General features: G+C 39.3%; 1 protein-coding gene across 3 annotated transcripts in view; it reads left to right on the forward strand.

Annotated features, from left to right (window-relative positions):
- Positions 1-527: 527 nt before the first annotated feature.
- Positions 528-20004, forward strand: part of RPGR (retinitis pigmentosa GTPase regulator) — a 204894-nt gene continuing 185417 nt past the window's right edge. For all 3 annotated transcript variants that reach the window (XM_044235957.1, XM_044235959.1, XM_044235958.1), the window contains exons 1-9: positions 528-704; positions 2478-2603; positions 3091-3183; positions 4632-4694; positions 6948-7106; positions 8591-8740; positions 11806-11964; positions 16287-16442; positions 19639-19763. In XM_044235957.1, coding sequence (XP_044091892.1) covers positions 542-704; positions 2478-2603; positions 3091-3183; positions 4632-4694; positions 6948-7106; positions 8591-8740; positions 11806-11964; positions 16287-16442; positions 19639-19763 — 1194 coding nt within the window. In that variant the 5' untranslated portion in view covers positions 528-541. The remainder of the gene's footprint in view (positions 705-2477; positions 2604-3090; positions 3184-4631; positions 4695-6947; positions 7107-8590; positions 8741-11805; positions 11965-16286; positions 16443-19638; positions 19764-20004) is intronic.

Raw genomic sequence — 20004 nt, forward strand, 5'->3', positions numbered from 1 at the left:
GGGAGTAACATGAACCACCTTACAGGATCGCGGTAGGATTCATTCATTCGAGAAAGATTTAATGAGCATCTAATATACGGAAGGTCTCCGGTTACATGCTGGGAATACAAATGCGTTTTGGATATTTAGCAGAGTCCCTATTTCATTTATAGTTAGAGATGGTCACTTATTACTAGTACTGTTACGGTTATGTGTCGACGTTTGCCTGTGTCACATAGTCTGAGTGACAGAGTATGTGATATTTGTGACGTTTGTCATTACGCTTTCGAGGTCCCTGCCAGGCCTAGATAAACCACCACCATCAGCGTGCGGTCTCAGAAGCATCCCTGCGCGCGGCGTGGCCGCCCCTCTCCTCCCGGCCACCAGAGGGCGCGCGGCCTCTACCGCCCCGCCCGCTGCGTCTGCGCCTGCGCCCGCGCCGTGCCGGCCGCCCGGCCCACTGCTCCTCTCCCCCGTCGTCGGCCCCGCCTCGCGCCCCAACGTTCCGCCTCCGTTGCCCCTAGCGGCTGTTTGTTGACTTCCGGGGACGCGGTAGTAGCCGATGTCCGGGGTGTCGCTATGGGGGCCCGGGGGGCTTCCGCGGCCCGCGTCGGGACTGAGGCCCTGCCATAGGCCCCACCGAGTCGCCCCCGCCACCTTTCCGGGTCAGGCGCAGGCTCCCCGCATCCCCCTTGGCATGGGAGAACCAGAGGAGGTGGTGCCCGGTGAGTCGCGTCCGCGGGGTTGGTGGCGGGCCGGGAGGGAGGGTCCGCGGGCGGGCAGGCGGCCAGGTCCCGCCTCCGGGCCGCCCCGTCGAGGGAAAGGCCCAGGCAACGGCCGCCGGAGGGGTCTGGAGCTCGGGCCGCGTCTGGGCGATAGTCTGAGAGGAGCAGAAAGGAAGGGCAGGGGGAGCACGGGGAAGGGGTGCTTGTGTTTTTTTCTCTTTCTTTTGAAATAAGCTTTCGATGAGTTTCTCGAACGCAGGGGCAGTTTTTACCTCCCTATAAACTTTCCCAAAATACCCCCTTCGAGGTCCCCAAGACCCAGTTGTGTATTGATTGCAGTAAAGAGTGGGTGACTAGGGGGCGTAGGGTAACAGACGAGAGGGGAAAGCGACTTAGAGAAAAGGGGCGGTGGGAGCCATTAACGAGCGCTCTTGTAAAACTTTTCCCCTGAGCTGCAGAAATACGTTTGACATTGTGACGCTGTACCACACGTATAGTGTAACAGAAGTTTCATGAAGTGGTGCTTACTCTAACCACTTGGTTGCTCTCAGATCTGTCGTATAGTACATTCCTTTGAAAATGATAGTCGTGACTTACTAAATTGATTTTCTCAATCAATTGATTGACCCACTAATGGGTCAAGACCAAAAGTTAAAAAAAAAAAAAGTACTGGATTACAGTAGTACCAAGTGTGTGTGTGTAGCGTTTTCTGCCATGTTCTTGTCTCTAACATGATTAGATTCCTGACCTCCTGGAGTTCACAATCTAGTGAGAAATACTAGAAAGTAAACAAAATGATAGTACCATTTCAAAATAGATAATAACTACTAGGGGACAGAGCGAGCCACCAAACCTTGGCTTGGGGTGAGGGTATCAGGGCAGGCTAACTGGGAAGCCAGACTAGAACAAAACAAAATTATTCATTCTAGAAACACCCAAAGTGTGTTCTAGAACCTGGCCTATCCAATCTAAGTAATTGGTTTCAATTGACACACCTCACAATTGTTCTCAAAGGGTTTTTCATAGTGGCTAGTCCCTTGTACATTATCATTTATTATTAATACTTATGTTCCCTATATTTACTTTATGGCACCCATTAGTTTCTTTCTGTGTGATTATTCTCCTTGAGATTTCCTCATAAGTTGGATCTGGCCTCGTGTGTGTGTGTATTTGTGTGTGTGTGTGTGTGTGTATGTGTGTGTTTAAATGGTTATTGAGAACGGGTAGGGATTTTTGATCTCTCTCTAAAATGGTACTGGACCAAAATAGTTTGTGACTACTACTCAGATCAGGTAGTGTTTAATGACTTAAGAGTGTTAAATCTCAACATGCTCTATGGACATGATGCTAAAAAATGAAACTCAATACTGTCCTAGTCCCGTGTGTGGAGAAAAGCCTTCAATCAGGCTAGACCATGAGGTGTTGTAAACCAGTGTTAATAGGGCAGGATTTTTATCAATCAGCTCATTCCAGGGAGCAGATGGTCCATCTGGGGAAACAGACTTTCAGGAACGGAGGACTGCCTTACTTTTTTTTTTTCCTACTTTCCTCCAGTAAATGAATAATACCTATTTAGTAGATTTCATAAATAAAACCAGAATAAAGTCTGAGGAGTAAGACTGAATGAAGGTAGAAGGAGGATGTAAACAGTGCTGGAGTGGAGCAGAGCTGCCATGAGACAAGGAATCTGTACAGATAAATTACCGAAAAAAATATTTTGGTAACAGACAACATAGTAAAAGTTGTAAAATAGAAACTATCGTGTATTTGCAGGTTCGGGTGCTGTGTTTACATTTGGAAAAACTAAATTTGCTGAAAATATTCCCAGCAAATTTTGGTTTAAAAATGACATACCTACATTTCTTTCATGTGGAGATGAACATACTGCTATTGTTACAGGTTAGTACTGAAATCCTAAGTGAGGATGGTAATCCTGAAGGAATCCTAGATATTATAGATGTGCCGTGTTTCAAACATGTTGAATATACTTTCCTTTACCAGAATAATGTTTTTTCTTTGTTTCATCAGAGATTTCTTGACAATGTGATGCATCAAGAAAGTGTTTTAAATTTTAAATCCCCTTGGCATATTTAAATAGGATTTTGTATAAATGCTACTTTCTTGGAATAAATTTATTTTAATATATCTATATAATCAAACTGATTACTGCATAATCTTAGAAACTTTTTACACCTAACAGAATCTGGTAACCTGTAATGGACAGTTAAAATAATTCATTTTAACCTGGGCAAGGTAACCTGTTTGAACACAGGAAAGCAATACAACTTTTAAGTGTAGCCTTTTTTATTGCTTTGTGATGACTTCATCTCACATCACTTTATGTTGAAAATGCTTCGATTTTTTTTGTCTTTTTCCTTCCCACCAGGAAATAATAAACTTTACATGTTTGGCAGTAACAACTGGGGCCAGTTAGGATTAGGATCAAAGTCAACTATTAACAAGCCAACGTGTGTCAAAGGTTTGGGGTCTTTTCTTCTTTATTGCTTTAAATACTTAAACCTCATAAAGTACTTTTGTATTGATTGTGATGTTCTTTAATATATTAGGAATAATAAAGCCCTTAGTTCTTTATTTTCCATTATTTACTTGACTATTATTGGTGTCTGACTTTATTTTTTATATGATAATCAGAACTACTTTTATGTGTTAGGGTCTAAAAATCACATTGCTTTTAAACCCAAAGAACACAAAGGAAGTAATGATTCTTCAGTATTACATTTGAATATCCTTTTATTTTGCCTGTTTGTTAACCTGCTTAAATATTACTGTTATTGTATTTACAAAGAATAACCAATACAATATATAAGAATTTTGAGCTTTGTCTTATTTGTTAGAGTTGTTGGCATCATGGTTCTAGGTAGCTCTTGGCTTTATGAATTATACTTGACCCTGCTGTATATAGTGAGTAGATGTACTGACTGAGACATTGGGACTAGGGTTTGATTAGTAGTGTCCTTAAAAGAACAGGACAAAATATTTTAAATCAGGACTGTCCCAGAAAATATGGGATATATAATACCTTTACAAAGCTTTCCTGGCATTATGTGTAAAGCTTCTATTTTGCTGTAACCTGTGAACAGGTGATGGAGATTCCTTGGGATGTGACAAGAGCAATATTCTTAATCTTCCTAGCCAAAGTTGTAATTTCAGCTCAAAATGTCAGTGTAGTTTAGCATATCCATGCTATTTATAGATAATGTTATGGAATTTTCAAAGTATTCCACTTGGTCAAAAAGTATTTATTGAGCACAATCTACTAAACCCTCGGTTTTTTTTAAAACCCTGTGTTTATTCACATGATCTTTACTCTCAAATATCTAATAGATGAAGTAACAGGATTGTCTAGACTGTGAGATCTTTGATACCAGAGACTCTGTCTTAGTGATTTTTGCAGCTTCTATGGTAAGCACTTGGGCAGTGTTCTTTAAATCTCTCTTGAACATGTAAATGATGAGTGAAGAGCTTTACCATAGGTTATACCTGTGACTCTTGGACTTGTAGTGTTTCGCTGTGTGAGATAGAAGGTGAGCTTGACAATGGCAATAGCAGATTAGGGACTAGGTGATTAGTTTGGTGAGGAGGCAGCGTAACAGTGCCATGAATCTCAGTACATAATAATTACCTGTGGACGTTTTAAAAACACTTAGATGCCTCGGCCTTACCTCAGACCTGCTGACTCAGATTCTCCAGGGGTAGGGCTGAGCTATCTGTACTTTTCTCAAAGCTCCACTGGTCATTATGATGCACAGCTAGTTCTGGAAACTTTTGGCTTATTAATTAAGAACTTTGGAGTCAGACAGGCTTGGGTTTAAAATCTCATTTCTACTGGTTAGTTACCATTTGACCTGTGTTATTTATCACTGTTGTAAACATAAAATCTTTTGTCATTTTTTTAAATATTTTTAGCTTTAAAACCTGAAAAAGTGAAATTTGCTGCCTGTGGACGGAACCACACCCTAGTTTCAACAGGTATAGTATTCAATCTGTGTGACTTCCTTCCCAACTTGAAAACAGGTCTCCAGTATGGTTTTGTAAAATTAATAGAAATGGTACCTTGGCAATAATAAGATTAGGATTTTTAAAAATATAAATGGTTAGCACACTTGTTTGCCTTTGAAAATACATAGATAGGGGTGCCTGGGTGGCTCAGTTGGTTAAGCGACTGCCTTCAGCTCAGGTCATGATCCTGGAGTCCTGGAATTGAGTCCCACATCAGACTCCATGCTCAGCAGGGAGTCTGCTTCTCCCGGTGATCTCTCTCCTTTCATGCTAGCTCTCTCTCTCTCTCTCTCTCAAATAAATAAATAAAATCACTAAAAAAAATTTAAAAGAAAATACATAGATAAATGTTACATGCCTGCAGAAAATCTTGGATTATGTCAAGGGGCAGCCCATCCTTACCTATGTGTACACCTCAGGGGCCGCCCGCTCCTGGTCTTGCGCTTTCCTCTTTTCTGAGGGTGAGTGGGACCTACCCCCAAAAGGCTATTGATGTGAACACAGTTCCAATTAAAATCCAAATGGGCTGTGTATGTCTGTGTGTAGAAACTCAAAAGGTGATTTTAAAGTTTGTATGGAAAAGGACAAGACCCAGAATAGCCAAAACAGTTTTTATAAAAAACAAAAGCAGAGGACCACCACTACTGATTTCAAGACCTCTAAAGCCACAGTAATCAAGACATTGGGCTACTGGCAAAAAGAGAGACAAAGATTATCAGAACAAAACAGAGTCCAGAAGTAGACCCACACATATATGCCCAACTAATGTTTGGTAAAAGTGCCAAGGCAATTCAATGGAGAAAAAGTAGTCTTTTCAACAAATGCTCCTGGAACAAATGGACATCCAGGCGCTGATCACTGAGCTACCTTTCCTACCTCCTCCCCGCCACCTCCTGCCGCCCGCCCCCTTAGCCTCTTCTGTGTTCAGGTTATTCTCATCGCCTCTGGCTCCTCCTTGGCCCTTTCCCCTCATTCATACCTTTGCCTTGCTAAAATGTCTTTCTCTTATTCAGATTCTTGTCTTTTAAGATCCAGTGTAAGTCTTCTTCCGTGGAGCTTTCTGTGGCTCTTCAACTTTGACTCATGTCATCCTCTGAACTGCTTTAGCATTCCACCAACTCTGGTTCACCCAGTATGTGTTAAATTCCATGGCCTTGTCATATGTTCCATTGGAAAGCTGGTCTTGGTTCCTCAATTAGATTTCATCTTTTCTAAAATAATATCTTAAATTTTTACTGACTCAGGCTGGTTTTGCTCACAGTTTCCCCTATAATTTAGTGAGGCTTTAACTTTGTGTGCATCTGTATGACAGATATAACTAAGTTTTAATATGTGTATGTTTTTAAAAATCTTCATTACTTTTGAGCTTACTGACAATTTTTATTATCTAGGCATGATATACTTCATATTTAATTAATAAAGTAATTAACACACATTTATATAGTGTGTACAACAAACATATGCCATTCTAAGAATTTTATAAATGTCAGCTAATGTGATCTTCGTACGAGATCAGGTGCATTCAGGGTGGTATGGCCGTAGACTAATGTGATCTTCATAAACAACTCTGTGAAGTAGGCACTATTCTTATCCCCATTTTGCCGATGAGGAATATGAGAGCCACTGTGACGCACAGCTTGCCTAGGTCACACACCTGACAAATGGCAGGCCAGCATTTGCACCCAGGGAATCTGGCTCTCCAGTCCTTTCTCCTAAAACACAATACTATATTGCCTTCTTGTTTAGCTAGAAAATTAAAATACATATAGAATTTTCATGTTTCTAATTATATTCTTTCTGGATTTGCCTCATTTACTCATTACATATTATATCTCAACTTTAATGGGTATGGAAGTTAAAATTAATGAACCACATCTCTTTTAAAATAGTTTGATTTGGATTATAAACTAATTTGGAAATTACTTTTCTCTTTTTGCTCTGATTTAATAAAGCGCTGCATTAGCAAGGAAATACATTCTGCACGTTCTGTGCATTTTAGTTGCTACTTAAGCTCTAGACCAATTTAGAAAATCTCACAAAAATGTATAACCTTGCTTGTTTTGCTTGATTTTTGACAACAAATTGGAGTTGTTCACCAAATGGTAGGATAATGTCAGCTTTCAGCTTCCTTCACTATTAATAGAGGAAATATCTGGAAACTGGCCTGTCTCGTAAAGATGGTGACTGTAGTATATGGATGTTTCTTTCCTTTTCCATGTGCAGAAGGAGGCAAAGTATATGCAGCTGGAGGAAATAATGAAGGACAGCTGGGACTTGGTGACACTGACGAGAGAAACTCTTTTCATCTAATTAGTTTTTTTACTTCCCAGCATAAGATTAAACAGCTCTCTGCTGGATCCAACACTTCAGCTGCACTAACTGGTGAGAATTTGTTCCACATCAGGCTGGGAATCGTCCCTTTCCGTTAGACCAGGATAAGCCAACTGAGTCACCTGACCCCAGCGTTCTGTTTCGTTTTCTTTCATTAACCGTGTGTTTTCAGAAGACATAAAAATTGAACTTTGAATCATGACATATAGTCCAGTTTTGTGCTTACCTAGGTTTAGACATAAACACACGTAGCTGCCATGCTTCCATCAACTCCTGTAGATACTAAATATTCATCCTGTATTCTGGACATTATATTTGCAGCTCTAATAAGTTGCTATCAGAAACAGAGAAATCGGTTGGATACATGTTATCAGAATATGGTCTGGGCGGTGCCTGGCTGGCTCAATTGGAAGAGCATGGGGCTGATCTTGGGTTGTGAGTGTGAGCCCCACCTTCGGCATAGAGTTTACTTAAATAAATACACTTTAAAAAACAAAATAAATTTCACAGTCTGTATTGGTCATTGCATCTCTCTGCTCTCCCTCTCTAAGCCCATATGAGAAATGTCTTTAACATGGGAGCCAAGGTACCCACGGTGTCTGTGAAGGAGCTACAGTGGGCTTCTCCGCCCCAGTAGGGGAGCTGAGTGGCCCCTGGTGCCACTCCAGCTGCCAGGAGGGCTGGAGTCCCATGGCAGCTCCGTGCCCGCAGGACCGTCCACTGTCCACTTAGCCTCTCGATGTCCTTATGCTACTGATTTTCCATTTTCCTTTCATTTGGCTTATTATTAAACCACTTCAAAGTTTTAAAAAAATTAAATGAATTAAAAGACATAAGTCTTGATAATTTCCTTCCTAAAATATTTTGCCTAGCTTCATTTCTTCTTCCCTTGAAACCCTAGTCAGAAAAAGCACAAGCTGCTGCGTTCCGGAGATGCTCTGTGTGCTCAGGTGGTTCCCTGATCTCTCAAGCTGCAGCGTGTGTGTTCAAGGATAAATTGTAAAACAAAACAAAAAAAAAACCACAAAAAACAAAAACAAACAAAAAAAACCCACCCTGAACTGCATTTCTTTATCTTTTTTGTTTTTCTTCAAAACATTAAAACGTTTATATAGTGTTCTTAAGAGTAAGGTCCTGCAGGCCCTTTTGACCAGGGACTTGCCCAGGAAAGGTCCAGGGCCGCTCGTGCTGTTGTTCAGTTCGTTTGCAGTCTGAGTGCTTGAGAGGAAGAAACATTTGCTGTCCGAAGATGGTAAACTAAGAAAAGGGAAGAATATTCTGTCTTTGCTGTTGAGATAAAAATATGGACACGATTTACATCATGTTATCCTCTGTCCTTTATCATCCTAGAAGCCTTTCCTGTTAAAACTGAACTCTTTCATGCAGCTAGCTGGTGTGAATGTCTTAGTAGCACTTTTCTATCAAGACACATAGTTTTTCTGAATTAAAGAGTAAGTGCTATGTTGGAAATAGAATAACTCGATAGCCTAGCTACCTCCTAAAACCTTGTTTTCCTCCTTGTGTTTTCTTTGTAGAGGATGGAGAGCTTTTTATGTGGGGTGACAATTCCGAAGGGCAAATTGGTTTAAAGAATATAACTAATGTGTGTGTCCCTCAACAAGTGACTGTTGGGAAACCTATCTCCTGGATCTCCTGTGGATATTATCACTCAGCTTTTGTAACAAGTAAGACAGAACATTTTGGATTCATCATGTTACCTCCTATTTCTAAGTGTTTACTCAATTGATAATAAAATCTAATTCTCTACCCTACTGTGGAAATAATGCCATGGAAGTCTGTAATGAAATAATTGTGGTCCATTTTGGGTCACAGTGTTTTCTGCATTTTAATGAGAGTTTACTTTCTCTGAGACGTTAACTTTTTTTGTGAATATTAGAAAAGCAAAATGTGTATGTTAGAAACTTCTAAACCTTGGTTCTCAACTTCTTGGATTGCTTGACATTGGAAATGAGATCTATGGGCCACTTTCCCTTGGGTGCACTTGCCTCTGTACTTAGACCTCGTCTACTTTTGTCCTGCTAATTTGCTTTTATTGGTTCAGTAAGGGAGTCATACACTTTCATGGTGAGAGCAGGGATGTAGAGTAGGTGGAAAAGGAAGATTGCTCAGTATGAGACAGGATTTCCTTTGCCAAACTTTGCCTAGCATCCCCAATCTCTCCCTTTCTGGGGCTCCCTGGCAACCTTTATCTGCCTTAGTTAAATATTTGAAATGTTTATTGGAGTCTGTGTCTACACAGAGAGTGGCAGAAGTGTGATCATTCGATTGGTGGTTTTTTTAAATAGCAAAAACACCTAGAGGAAATAGTTTTCTGGCCCCTTCTAGATATCTCTAAGTCTTTGTTTTACATTCCGTGCTCCTCAGATTCAGATTTAGAAAGTGCTGACTGACCCATTCCAGTGGCCCTCAGATTTGCTGGTGAATTGGTAGCACCATGGTACCAAGAGAGGGCAAACTCTGACTCAGCTGCCGTTGTTTGCCACTCTGTCAGCTTGTATCTTGGACAAACTAATAATAAATATTGTCAAATGAGGGAATAAGTGAATGAACAATTAACTGTGTTCCTTGGGGCAGTGCTACCTACCAACTAACTGGCAACTTTCTGGCTCCTGGGGTTGGTGTAGTGCTCACTTTGTTTATGAGACAAACAAAAAACACAAATGGAAAAACACAAAAATCCCAAGCAAGAGCATTGTCTTACTTAGATTTTAACAAAACTGACAAATTCAATTTTATGACTAAACTCTACTTTCAGCCAGTAGGAAAACAAGGAATTGCTCATTGTAGCCAACAGGCATTACATGGGGCTTTTTTGTTTTGTTTATAATTATTCCTTTAAAAAAACAGTTTTATGGGGTGGAATTTAAGAAAGAAGACAAATGAGCAAAGGGGAAAAAAGAGAAATTAAGAATCAGACTCTTAACTGTAGAGAATAATCTGATGGTTGGGGGCAGGTAGGTCGGATGGGTGAAATGGGTGAAGGGGATTAAGGAGGGCACTTGTCGTGAGGAGTACCTGGTGGTGTATGGAAGTGTTGACTCACTATATAGTACACCTGAAACTAATATTAAAAATTAAAAAAAATACACAAGACCAGCTTTATTGACATATATAGCTCACATACCATACAATTCACCCATGTTAAGGTGTGAGGAGCAGCAGGAATTTATAGACAAAAGTGGAAGGAAACTCATCTGGACCTACTAACTCCTTTCCTATCAGAGGCAAGAGGCATGGGGAAAAGAGGAAGGGAACCAGAAGAGCATTTCTGTGCTGGTGCTAAATACTTTTTAGAAAGCTGTGGTTCAAAAAATTTCATTTTCTGTGCAGTTCCACTCCAGAAAATCAGTAGAGCTGGGTTTGTAGTATTTGACCAAGTTTCAGTGGTGCATACTATATGTGTTGAATGTCCCACAACTTCCCTAAATTCTTTTTTGCTAGGAGAACTCTCAAGCTGCAATAGCTTGAGTTCTACTCACAGCTAAGATTTATCACAGCAAAGGATACAGAGCAAAAATGGCTGGAAGGAGATCTGTGTCCTCCAGGTAGTCTCACATACACTTCCTAGTCCTTACTCTTTGCTGCACAAGACATGCTTTGAACTACAGGGATGTGTGCGTCATGTCCCTGCCCAGAGAAGCCCACTCTTCTCAGGGTCTTTGGCTTCCGTGTGGGAGTGCTGATTGTGTAGGCACACCCTGCTAGCAACTACTCACCGTGACGGAAACTCTGATCCCCTAAAATTGATACATCATCAAGTGTACATCATCAGTGTTGATGGTTGTTCAAAGCAACCCTAAGAACCCCAGTTGGCATAATTTGCTGTTTGGGTTACAAAACAAAATCATCAGTCACTAACATAACACTCCAAGGGCCACATTCCCAGGGGTTGGTCAGTGACCAATCATCGTTCTCTTTGGACATGCAAATAACAAATACATAATAAACAACCAGATTCACCGTGTTACCTCTCTCCTGACATGAATGGCAACAGGTTCCGTGTCAGATTAGGTTATATATCTACAAAGGTTTTTAAATTCTTGCTTATAGAACTCCATTCAGTTCATAGAAATGAATTCTAAGAAGTTCCTGCTTTCAAGAAGCTCAAGTCATAGTGTGATAATTATAAGAGGAGAGCAAGTTAGTAGTGTTGGTATGGACAAGACAGTGATTAAACGTCATGAGTTCCTTGATAAAAGAGAATCTGGAGGAAGTGCCATTGAATTGTGCAAAATCTGCTATTTTAAGGCTCAGTCAACATATTCACACAGAAATGCATTTCCTTAAAACCAGTTTCATAAAAGCAATTTTTTATTTAACAAGCATTCATTGAATATTTCGTATACCAGACATTGCCAGATTCTTGGAATACCCAAGTGAACAAGACAAAATCCACGTCCTAATGGAGGCTTAATGTCTAGTCATTTTTGCTTTACTGTAAAAGGAAGTAGAAGTAAGATGGTTTCTATGTGAAACAGCTAAAATCATTTTCTACTTCATTAGTAGCGATGGTCGTGAATTCATAAAGAAATTGGATTAGCATAATCAAGGAGAAAAGAAAATCTTAGCTTGATTTCCTTACCATCCAGTAAAAATATCTTAAGGAAGTGTAAACTGATCAAGTTGTCATTTTCTAAATTTTTTATTGAACATGAGAATGTGTACTCCAAACACTAGTATTTTGTCCATAATTACGCCATCCTTGATCATTGTTCTTTTCCTTCAACAGTGGAGGGAGAACTGTACACATTTGGAGAACCAGAGTCTGGGAAGTTAGGTCTACCCAATCAGCTGCTGGTCAATCACAGAATGCCCCAGCCGGTGCCTGGAATTCCTGAGAAGGTGGTCCAAGTAGCTTGCGGTGGAGGGCACACCGTGGTTCTCACAGGTACGTGTGGCTCCTGCTGCTCCATTCCCTGCTTTCTGGGGTGGCTAATAAAAAAAAAACTACTTCTTTTGGGATAAAATACTTAACATCTGATCCAATCTCCTCACAGATTTTTAAGTCTTTAATACAGTATTGTTATCTATAGGCACAGTGTTGTACAGCAGACCTCTAGACCTTACCTTGCAAAGCTGAAACCTTATACTCATTGATTAGGGGCACCCCTTTCCCCCTCCCAGCCCCTGGCACCACCATCCTAGTCTGTGCTTCTAGGAGCTTACAAACTGGCCCTGCATCTCTTTTCATTAAAATCTCTAGCTTTGATTTCCATAGTTTCTACACATCTTTGGCCTATGGAAGAAAACTGTAAGTAGAAAAAAATGAATCTTGTGGAATTGTTTTTGCCAACATAATGGACATTTTCATGATCTTCACATGTTTATTGGCAGCTGATAATTGTTTTTAGCTTATTTTCAAGGATAGACTTTTCCTCGTGTGTGTGTATGTGTGTGTATTCTATATTTATCTAAAATTGGTATAATTTTTTCTGAAATACCTTCTTTCCCCTGTTCATGCTATTTTCTATGTATCATTGATAATTCTTCTCTTTCTAATGTTCAGAATATAAAACTTGGTAATTTCTTTTGCATTTTTATGTTCTATTATAGTAATTCAGCAAAAAGTGTTAAGATTTTAAATTACAAATAATAAAAGAAAGTTAGAACCTTATTAGCAATGTCAGTTTTGACTTCTGAATGTTATATTTGGTATGACATGTCATTTTTCAGGATTCCAGTCAATATGGTAAGATATACATACTACTTGATAACATGCCTTCTGAATTGCTGTTTCCAGATTTGTTCAGCATTAATTTGAGTAGCATACAGGGAATACACCTAGTGAATTGTTATATTTTTTTTGGTCCAAAAGAAATTAACAAGTTTCTGAAGTCACCACTTAATCTTCAGTAACTGAAAGTTAGGAGTGTTGCAGGCAAATTTTGAATAATATCCAGTTCTCAGATGATATGCTTAATGTTGCTAGGTGATTGTGTGATATTTTATCTTTCGATTTTCCTCTCTTACATCACTTTTCCTTGACTTTTTGTTCTAGTCCAAGTCATGCTTTTTAAGTGGTGATTTCCCAGAATTATAATTCCCAGATGGAATCTGTTTCCAAGTTAGAAATAATTTTTTTCCAAGGCCTCCATTCTATATTTGGAAATAATTCTGAGGTTTAAGATTTCTTTGAATTTCTGTTAACAAAATGGATTTTCATATATTTTTAAGAAGATTTATTTTAGGAATTAAACTTAGAAATTAATCTTTATAAATTATCTGAAAATGCATTTGGTAGGCAGAAGTTCAACTTATTCTTTATGTGTTCTATAATTTCTCTAGTTTAAACAAACATTTATTAGGTGACTAAAGGTTATTCTAAAGAACACAAATGTCGATTATATAAAAATAACACCTCAACTATATATTATAAAGTATTGTTACATAAAATGAGCACCCAGATAATCCATGTTACTTTTAATTATGCTTAGAAGTTTAAAATACACAGAAGTGTGGGGTGTGTTTTTTTTGCAATATTATAGACGTTTAGCTTTCTGTGGACTTAATTTTGAGGTTAAAAACTATGTTGCCAGAAATTATTCTCTCTAGATTTTTGCAGACTTTGGGATCTCACAGACTAGTAAAGTTATTGTATTTTAAGTTTTTTAATCTTGTGACACGAATTTGAAGACCAACAGATGGTTGCGATCTTCTGATTTGCATTTGACTAAATGAGGGCATTGCAGGCCAAATGCAACCTTTTCACCATTATATCATTATATCATAAGTAAAGGGGCATTTCAAAATAAAAATTAAGGAGCTCTCAATTATTGTAAAAGACACCCTCTTAAATTATATTCACTTATCTCTATGGAAAATTTACTGCTTTGCCTATTTTTCACATTTCCCCATGGACCTGTGAGAGCTTTATTATGAGCCAGCCCTGGTGAGAAGCTGTGTTCTGGAGTACAGTATGGATATAATAGTCCTAATTGATGAAGAAATGGACCTGAAGCACATACTGATTATTAGTTTGACTAAGTACTAAATGGAATACCTAAGAGTTATAGGATACTTTGAAGACCTTAAATGAAAGAATAGCTAACCATCTGTTCTAGATCTTTCCCTTCACCAAAGGAAAGGGTTTGAATTAGATGATTTTATGGGGGGCCTTCCCTAGCATTGTTTTTCCTTTTGTCTATAACTCTGATCTTAAAATCTTTCTGGGTACCATTCATTAAAATACTTCAAAGATAATTTAAATTAGTTCATTGCCAGTGAATTTATTTAAAATGTGACACTCCATGTGTTAGGAAAACCTGTTTTCCTAATAGGATATCGTTTGTCAGCATCGAGTTACATTGTTAAATGTTACAAAGGTGATGAGACCAAAAATTATATTAGTTGTTACATGTTTAAAAAAAAAGTGTTAGGTCATTAAAAAAAGAGAGAGAGAGGAGACAAACCATGAGACTCTTAATCTGACAAAACAAACTGAGGGTTGTTGGGGGGAGGGGGGTATGGAGAGTGTGGTGGGGATATGGACATTGGGGAGGGCATGTGATATGGTGAGTTCTGTGACATGTGTAAGCCTGACGAATCACAGACTTGTATCCCTGGGGCAAATAATACATTATGTGTTAATAAAAATAATTAAAACATTTTTTAAAAGTGTCATTGCTGCTGATCAGCCAAGTACCTGAAAGCAAACCCAACAGGGTAAGGAGCAAAACTTTTATCACGTGATTCAGGCTGCCTACATGGCCTCATTTCACAGGCTCATCTCAGATAGCCCACGTAACCTAAAGTGGTTATTGGCCAGCGAGAGATGGACACTTGTTTTCATTTACCCAGCATTCTACTATTAATCCGACATTCAGAACTGGTGACATGCCATACGGTTATTAAACTAATTTTTACATTAAAATAAGGATGTTTTGCCATAGCCTCAGTGTGGCTTCATATCCTTGACACAGCCTATTTTCTTTAAGAGGTATGAGCTCTCTGGCCTATTTGTGAAGTGTTAGTAGACAGGAAGAATGTAAAACCATATGACAGTAGATAGTTATGTTTTCCTCAGGATCCTCCACTGTCAGAAATGAGATGAGTTGATTAGTTAGTTTTTAGAAAAATGTTCTTAAAACAAAATGTCCTAGTGTGTGTTAAAATCTGCCTGAATGTTTTTTCATGTAAGCCTCCCAGCAGCCCTGTTAGAGAGGAATTATAACGTCAGAGAGTTTAGGTAACTGGCCTGCTTTCCCCCTCTAGTAATAATAGAGGTGTGGACTCCTTCCTGAAACCAAAGCTGCTCCTCTTCCTCTTCTGTAGCATGGAAAGATGATATGTGGGGCTTCGGAGAAGAGATCATGCTTCCTGACTCAGGGCCAGCCAGAGTTGTGTAAAGGGACCCTTTCATCACCACTCACTTATCCTGTTTTTGTGCTTTTCCATCTCTCGAGAACATGTGAGCTAATGTTTAATAAGTTATTGGAGGTCCTTTGGAGTCACTTAAAAAACGTTAATATAAAGGAAAAGCTTTTGTCCCCCTTTCATTATTACTGCACTTCCTAGTAAAAGAACTTTACCTGTGAGTTAATCAAGCATATCTATAGTGAGTTTCAATTCTCGTGCAAATTCTCCTCTGAAATTGTTTTACAAAATGGATTGTTCTGTTAAACTATTTTTGAGATGTAGGAGTTTTTCTGTAGGAAACACTATTTGTTTGTTTTAGATTTTATTCATTTATTTGACACACACACACATACACAGAGACAGCGAGAGAGGGAACACAAGCAGGGGAAGTGGGAGAAGGAGAAGCAGGCTTCCCACTGAACAGGGATCCTGGATCCTAAGATCAGGATCAGGATCCAAGATCAGATCAGCTTAACGACTGAGCCACCCAGGTGCCTTACTGCCCCCCCACTTTTTTAAGGCAATGAAATGAATTAGCTTAATGACAACTGATGCTATTTTTAAAGAGCTAAGTGGTAATTATAGGGACATGTTAGGTAGTTCACAGACTGATGTGTCTTTAACAACTCTTTTTATGGTTATATGTAAAAGGTAAAATCAGGCCCATGCCATAACTTTTTTTCTTCTCCTTCATCATTGAGAATGTATACCTAAGTATTCAGTATTCTTACATGGATATTTCAGAGGCACCTAACTTTCATTATGAAAGTTTGAATGTCACAGTTTTCTAGATATGATGGTGACCGTTTCTGCTTCCCTGCAATCTTTTTCTTATATTTGCTCATTCCCTTTCAGAGAGAGCCGTGTATACCTTTGGGCTTGGACAGTTTGGTCAGCTGGGTCTTGGTACCTTTCTTTTTGAAACCTCAGTACCCAAAGTCATTGAGCATATTACGGATCAGAAAATAAGTTCCATTTCCTGTGGAGAAAATCACACAGCTCTGATAACAGGTACAGATGAGAATTTCTGTTACATATATCTAGAATGGGGTTATGTTTTACTACAAAATACAAACTGTGTGGAATGAATGTATCTAGCGTAAGCAAAGGAATCAGTGACTGAGAAAATGGAAGTTCTTGTTTAATATGCCAAAGTGTAAAATTGTAAACTCTTTTTTAATATTTTAGTTCAATTTCAAATCAGTATAAATGATCCAAAGATTAGAGCCTCAAAACAAGTCAGTGCTGTCAGAGGTAATATCATAATACTATACTTTGGCAGAAGGCTGGAATCTTTTTGAAATTGCATCAGTTTGAAGGCTCTTAACTCAGGAAAGAACTTTAAAATGTTGTCCATATTCAGTCTGACCCAGCTATGTACAGGCTGAGTTAATGCCTGTGAAGCTTTTGCCACTAGGAGGCGTTTTCAGGAGTGACTCTTAGCTACTTCCTCCGCAGGGATCGAAAGGCACCTCAAAGGGCCCTAGGCAGATACCTGGCTCCCCTAGACCCTTTGCTCTGTACTTTCTCCTTTAACCAGGGAGACACTGCTTTGGGCCTACTTCTCAACCTCAAAAACTAGGTGCTGCTAATATGGACTCAGTAAAGATTCTACTCTAGAAATAACTCTCTTCCGTGTAGGTAATTGTTAGACTCCACAGTTGTGATTGCTTTGGAACAAAAGCCCCTGTAATTCACTATTTCTGTCTCACGTTTCTATCTGCAAATGAAGTAAAGCATTAAAAAGGCAGAAATCATAGAGTATTTTGAAATAAACTAGATACTGGTATTTCTTCATTTGTTTCCTTCTTTCTAAAAAAGCTACTGCTAAATGGAACTCATCTAATGGTATCTAGTTGGGACAACGAGTAATCCACAAATACAACGTATACTACCGTACACTGTTCCTCCTTCCCCAAAGAGCCTTTCAGAGAGAACTAACTGCCCATTTTCAAGTGTCAATGTCCATGTTAATATAGCATGAAATAGAACTATATAGAATGTAGAGAATTATTATTCATTCATAGTCCCAGAAGAATTGTTGATGTGTATCCCTTACTGCAAGGTCCTAATGTCAATTCACTGTCCTTAAACTGCTGTTTTTCATCAACTCTAAATTGCCATTGATGGGAAATACATACTTTTTATGGCTCATCTAACACACAATTAGATTATTTGGTTAAACTTTCATACTACGATTTCCCCTGATGAAAGAACTTATAGTACAAACAATTGAACATTATTTTTGCTTGCTTTTTGGTCATAAAGCTTTTTCAGGAGAAAGGTGTTATGAATTTTTTTCCAGGACTAATGAGAGGTGTGTAGTGAGTTATCTGTAAGTTCTTACCAGTTCCACGTTATGTAGCCAGTGACTTGTGGTTTACAAAAGTTTTCAAGTTGGAAGTGCAGTCAGGTAGCTTGGATCAGAGTTTAACTTTTCTGGCTAAAGATAATCAAGTTAAAACACAAAGCCTACAAATTAGCACTTCGGGTAAAGAAATCAAGGGTCAAAAGAGGAAGAAGAAGAGAAAAGAATGATAAGGAATGTATATAAAGAAGGGAAATAAGTAGCTGATGATAAGAATTATGAGAGTCTAAATCTGGGGTTTAAATACTGGTTATTGTTTATTAATAGGGGATCTTTTCTACCTATTAGTTTTTTTAAAGATTTATTTATTTGAAAAAGAGCAGCGAGTGAGAGGGAACAAGTGCACAAGCAGGAGGGGCAGAGGGAGAGAGAATCTAAAGCAGACTCCATGCCGAGCACAGAGCCCGACACAGGGTTTAATCTCATCTGACTTTGAGAGCACAACCTGAGCTGAAGCCAAGACTCAAACACTTATGGGACCACGTCACCCATTCACCCCTCTGTATTAATTTCTGAGCTTGACACTTACTGAATTATGTTATTATTTCTCAGCACTTTTCCTTTGGTTCTCTTGGATTTTATTAGTATGAGATTACTTTGCCATCTTAAACTAGAAGTTCCCAGATGTGATCTTACCATTTCCTGGCTTAAAACCATTCATTCAATGTATTGCCATTAAGATAGAGTTCAGAAATTCTTAATATGAACCAACAGGGTCCTCTGTGGTATGGTTCTTTCCTACCTCTTCAGACTCCTCTCATACCACTGTCCCCTTTGTGCTCCAAGCACACTGCTTGCCTTTCAGTTTCTTAACTGTGTTATGTTCTCTCTTGATTCAAAGCGTTTGTATGTGTTTTCCTGCAGCTAAAACCTTAATCATCCTTCAGGTCTGTTTAAAAGCCTTCCCTAATCCCCAGACCAGAAGGAAACTCCGCCTCTTCGGCAACCATCCTGGCCCCCTTTCCTTCCTTCTGCTTCCATGACACTTTCCGCCAGTTGAGAGAGTGGGCGTGAAGGAGGGCCTGAGAAGAGTACTGAAGGTTTGGAATAGTTGCTCTGGCAGTGGGCAGAGGGGTGAACCGGAGAGCAGCAGGAAGACCCCTTACATTATTGTGGACCGTAGAGGCCTTGCCATTGCTATGGGGGCTAGTCACTGGGGTCGATTTACGGCACTTCCCTCAGCAGCTTCCACAGCCCCAGAGCTGACTTAGTGAAAGAGACAGTTGGATTGATCTAAGCCACTAGTTTTCCACCAGTGGCCATCTTGTTGCCCCGGGATACACAACAGTGGAGACGTTTTGATTGTCCCAACTGCAGAGGCAGGGTGTTTTATGGACATTTAGTAGGTAGGAGCCAAGGATGCTGCTGAACATCCTGCAGGGCACAGGACAGACCCACACAACTGAGAATTACCTGGCATTAAATGTCCAGGATGCCAAGGTTGAGAGACCTGAGTGTTTTTCCACTAGATTGTATTGGGACATAGGGGGTCAGACTCCAAAAATCTCCTTCCCCCGGAGAAGATGGTGTGTATCTAGAGATAGCTCATGCTGGGTTGCTGCTGTTCCACACAGTCCTCACACGACTGGGCTTCAAATTCACAAACCACCAACGGCTTAGTGATTTATTCTCAGAGTATCTATTGCCTAGTATTTCGTGCAGGACCACAGAGACCATAGAGAGTGTGGAAATATCAATGGATCAGAGTAAACTTGGTGCAGCATTTGAGGGGGAAATTATAATTGCAACGTAAGAAATATTTATTTACAAATAGGTCCATACAAGTCAGTCTTTATAATTCTCTCTCTTTTTTTTTTTTTTTTTTTTTTTGCATTTTAGATTTAGGTCTCATGTATACTTTTGGGGATGGTCGACATGGAAAATTAGGACTTGGACTGGAGAATTTTACCAATCAGTTCATTCCCACTTTGTGCTCCAATTTTTTGAGATTTATAGTTCAATTGGTAAGGACATCACATTTCCCTGTTTACATTGTCATATTCCTATTTTTGAGTCTTGCAGTATTTCATAGAAAATAGGTACTTTTATGTTTGTGTGAAAGAATATCATGCCTATATCTAATGAGTATACTCATTTCCTAAAAGCCAAATGTCAGACATCATGCCACTCAGAAAATCTGTCCCTTTCCTAATTCTCCTTTGAACATTGTCCTTTTCACCCTAATCTTGACACTCCTGCTTTGCT

This window comes from Neovison vison, chromosome X (genome assembly GCF_020171115.1).
Source record: "Neovison vison isolate M4711 chromosome X, ASM_NN_V1, whole genome shotgun sequence".
NCBI classification, from domain to species: domain Eukaryota; kingdom Metazoa; phylum Chordata; class Mammalia; order Carnivora; family Mustelidae; genus Neogale; species Neogale vison.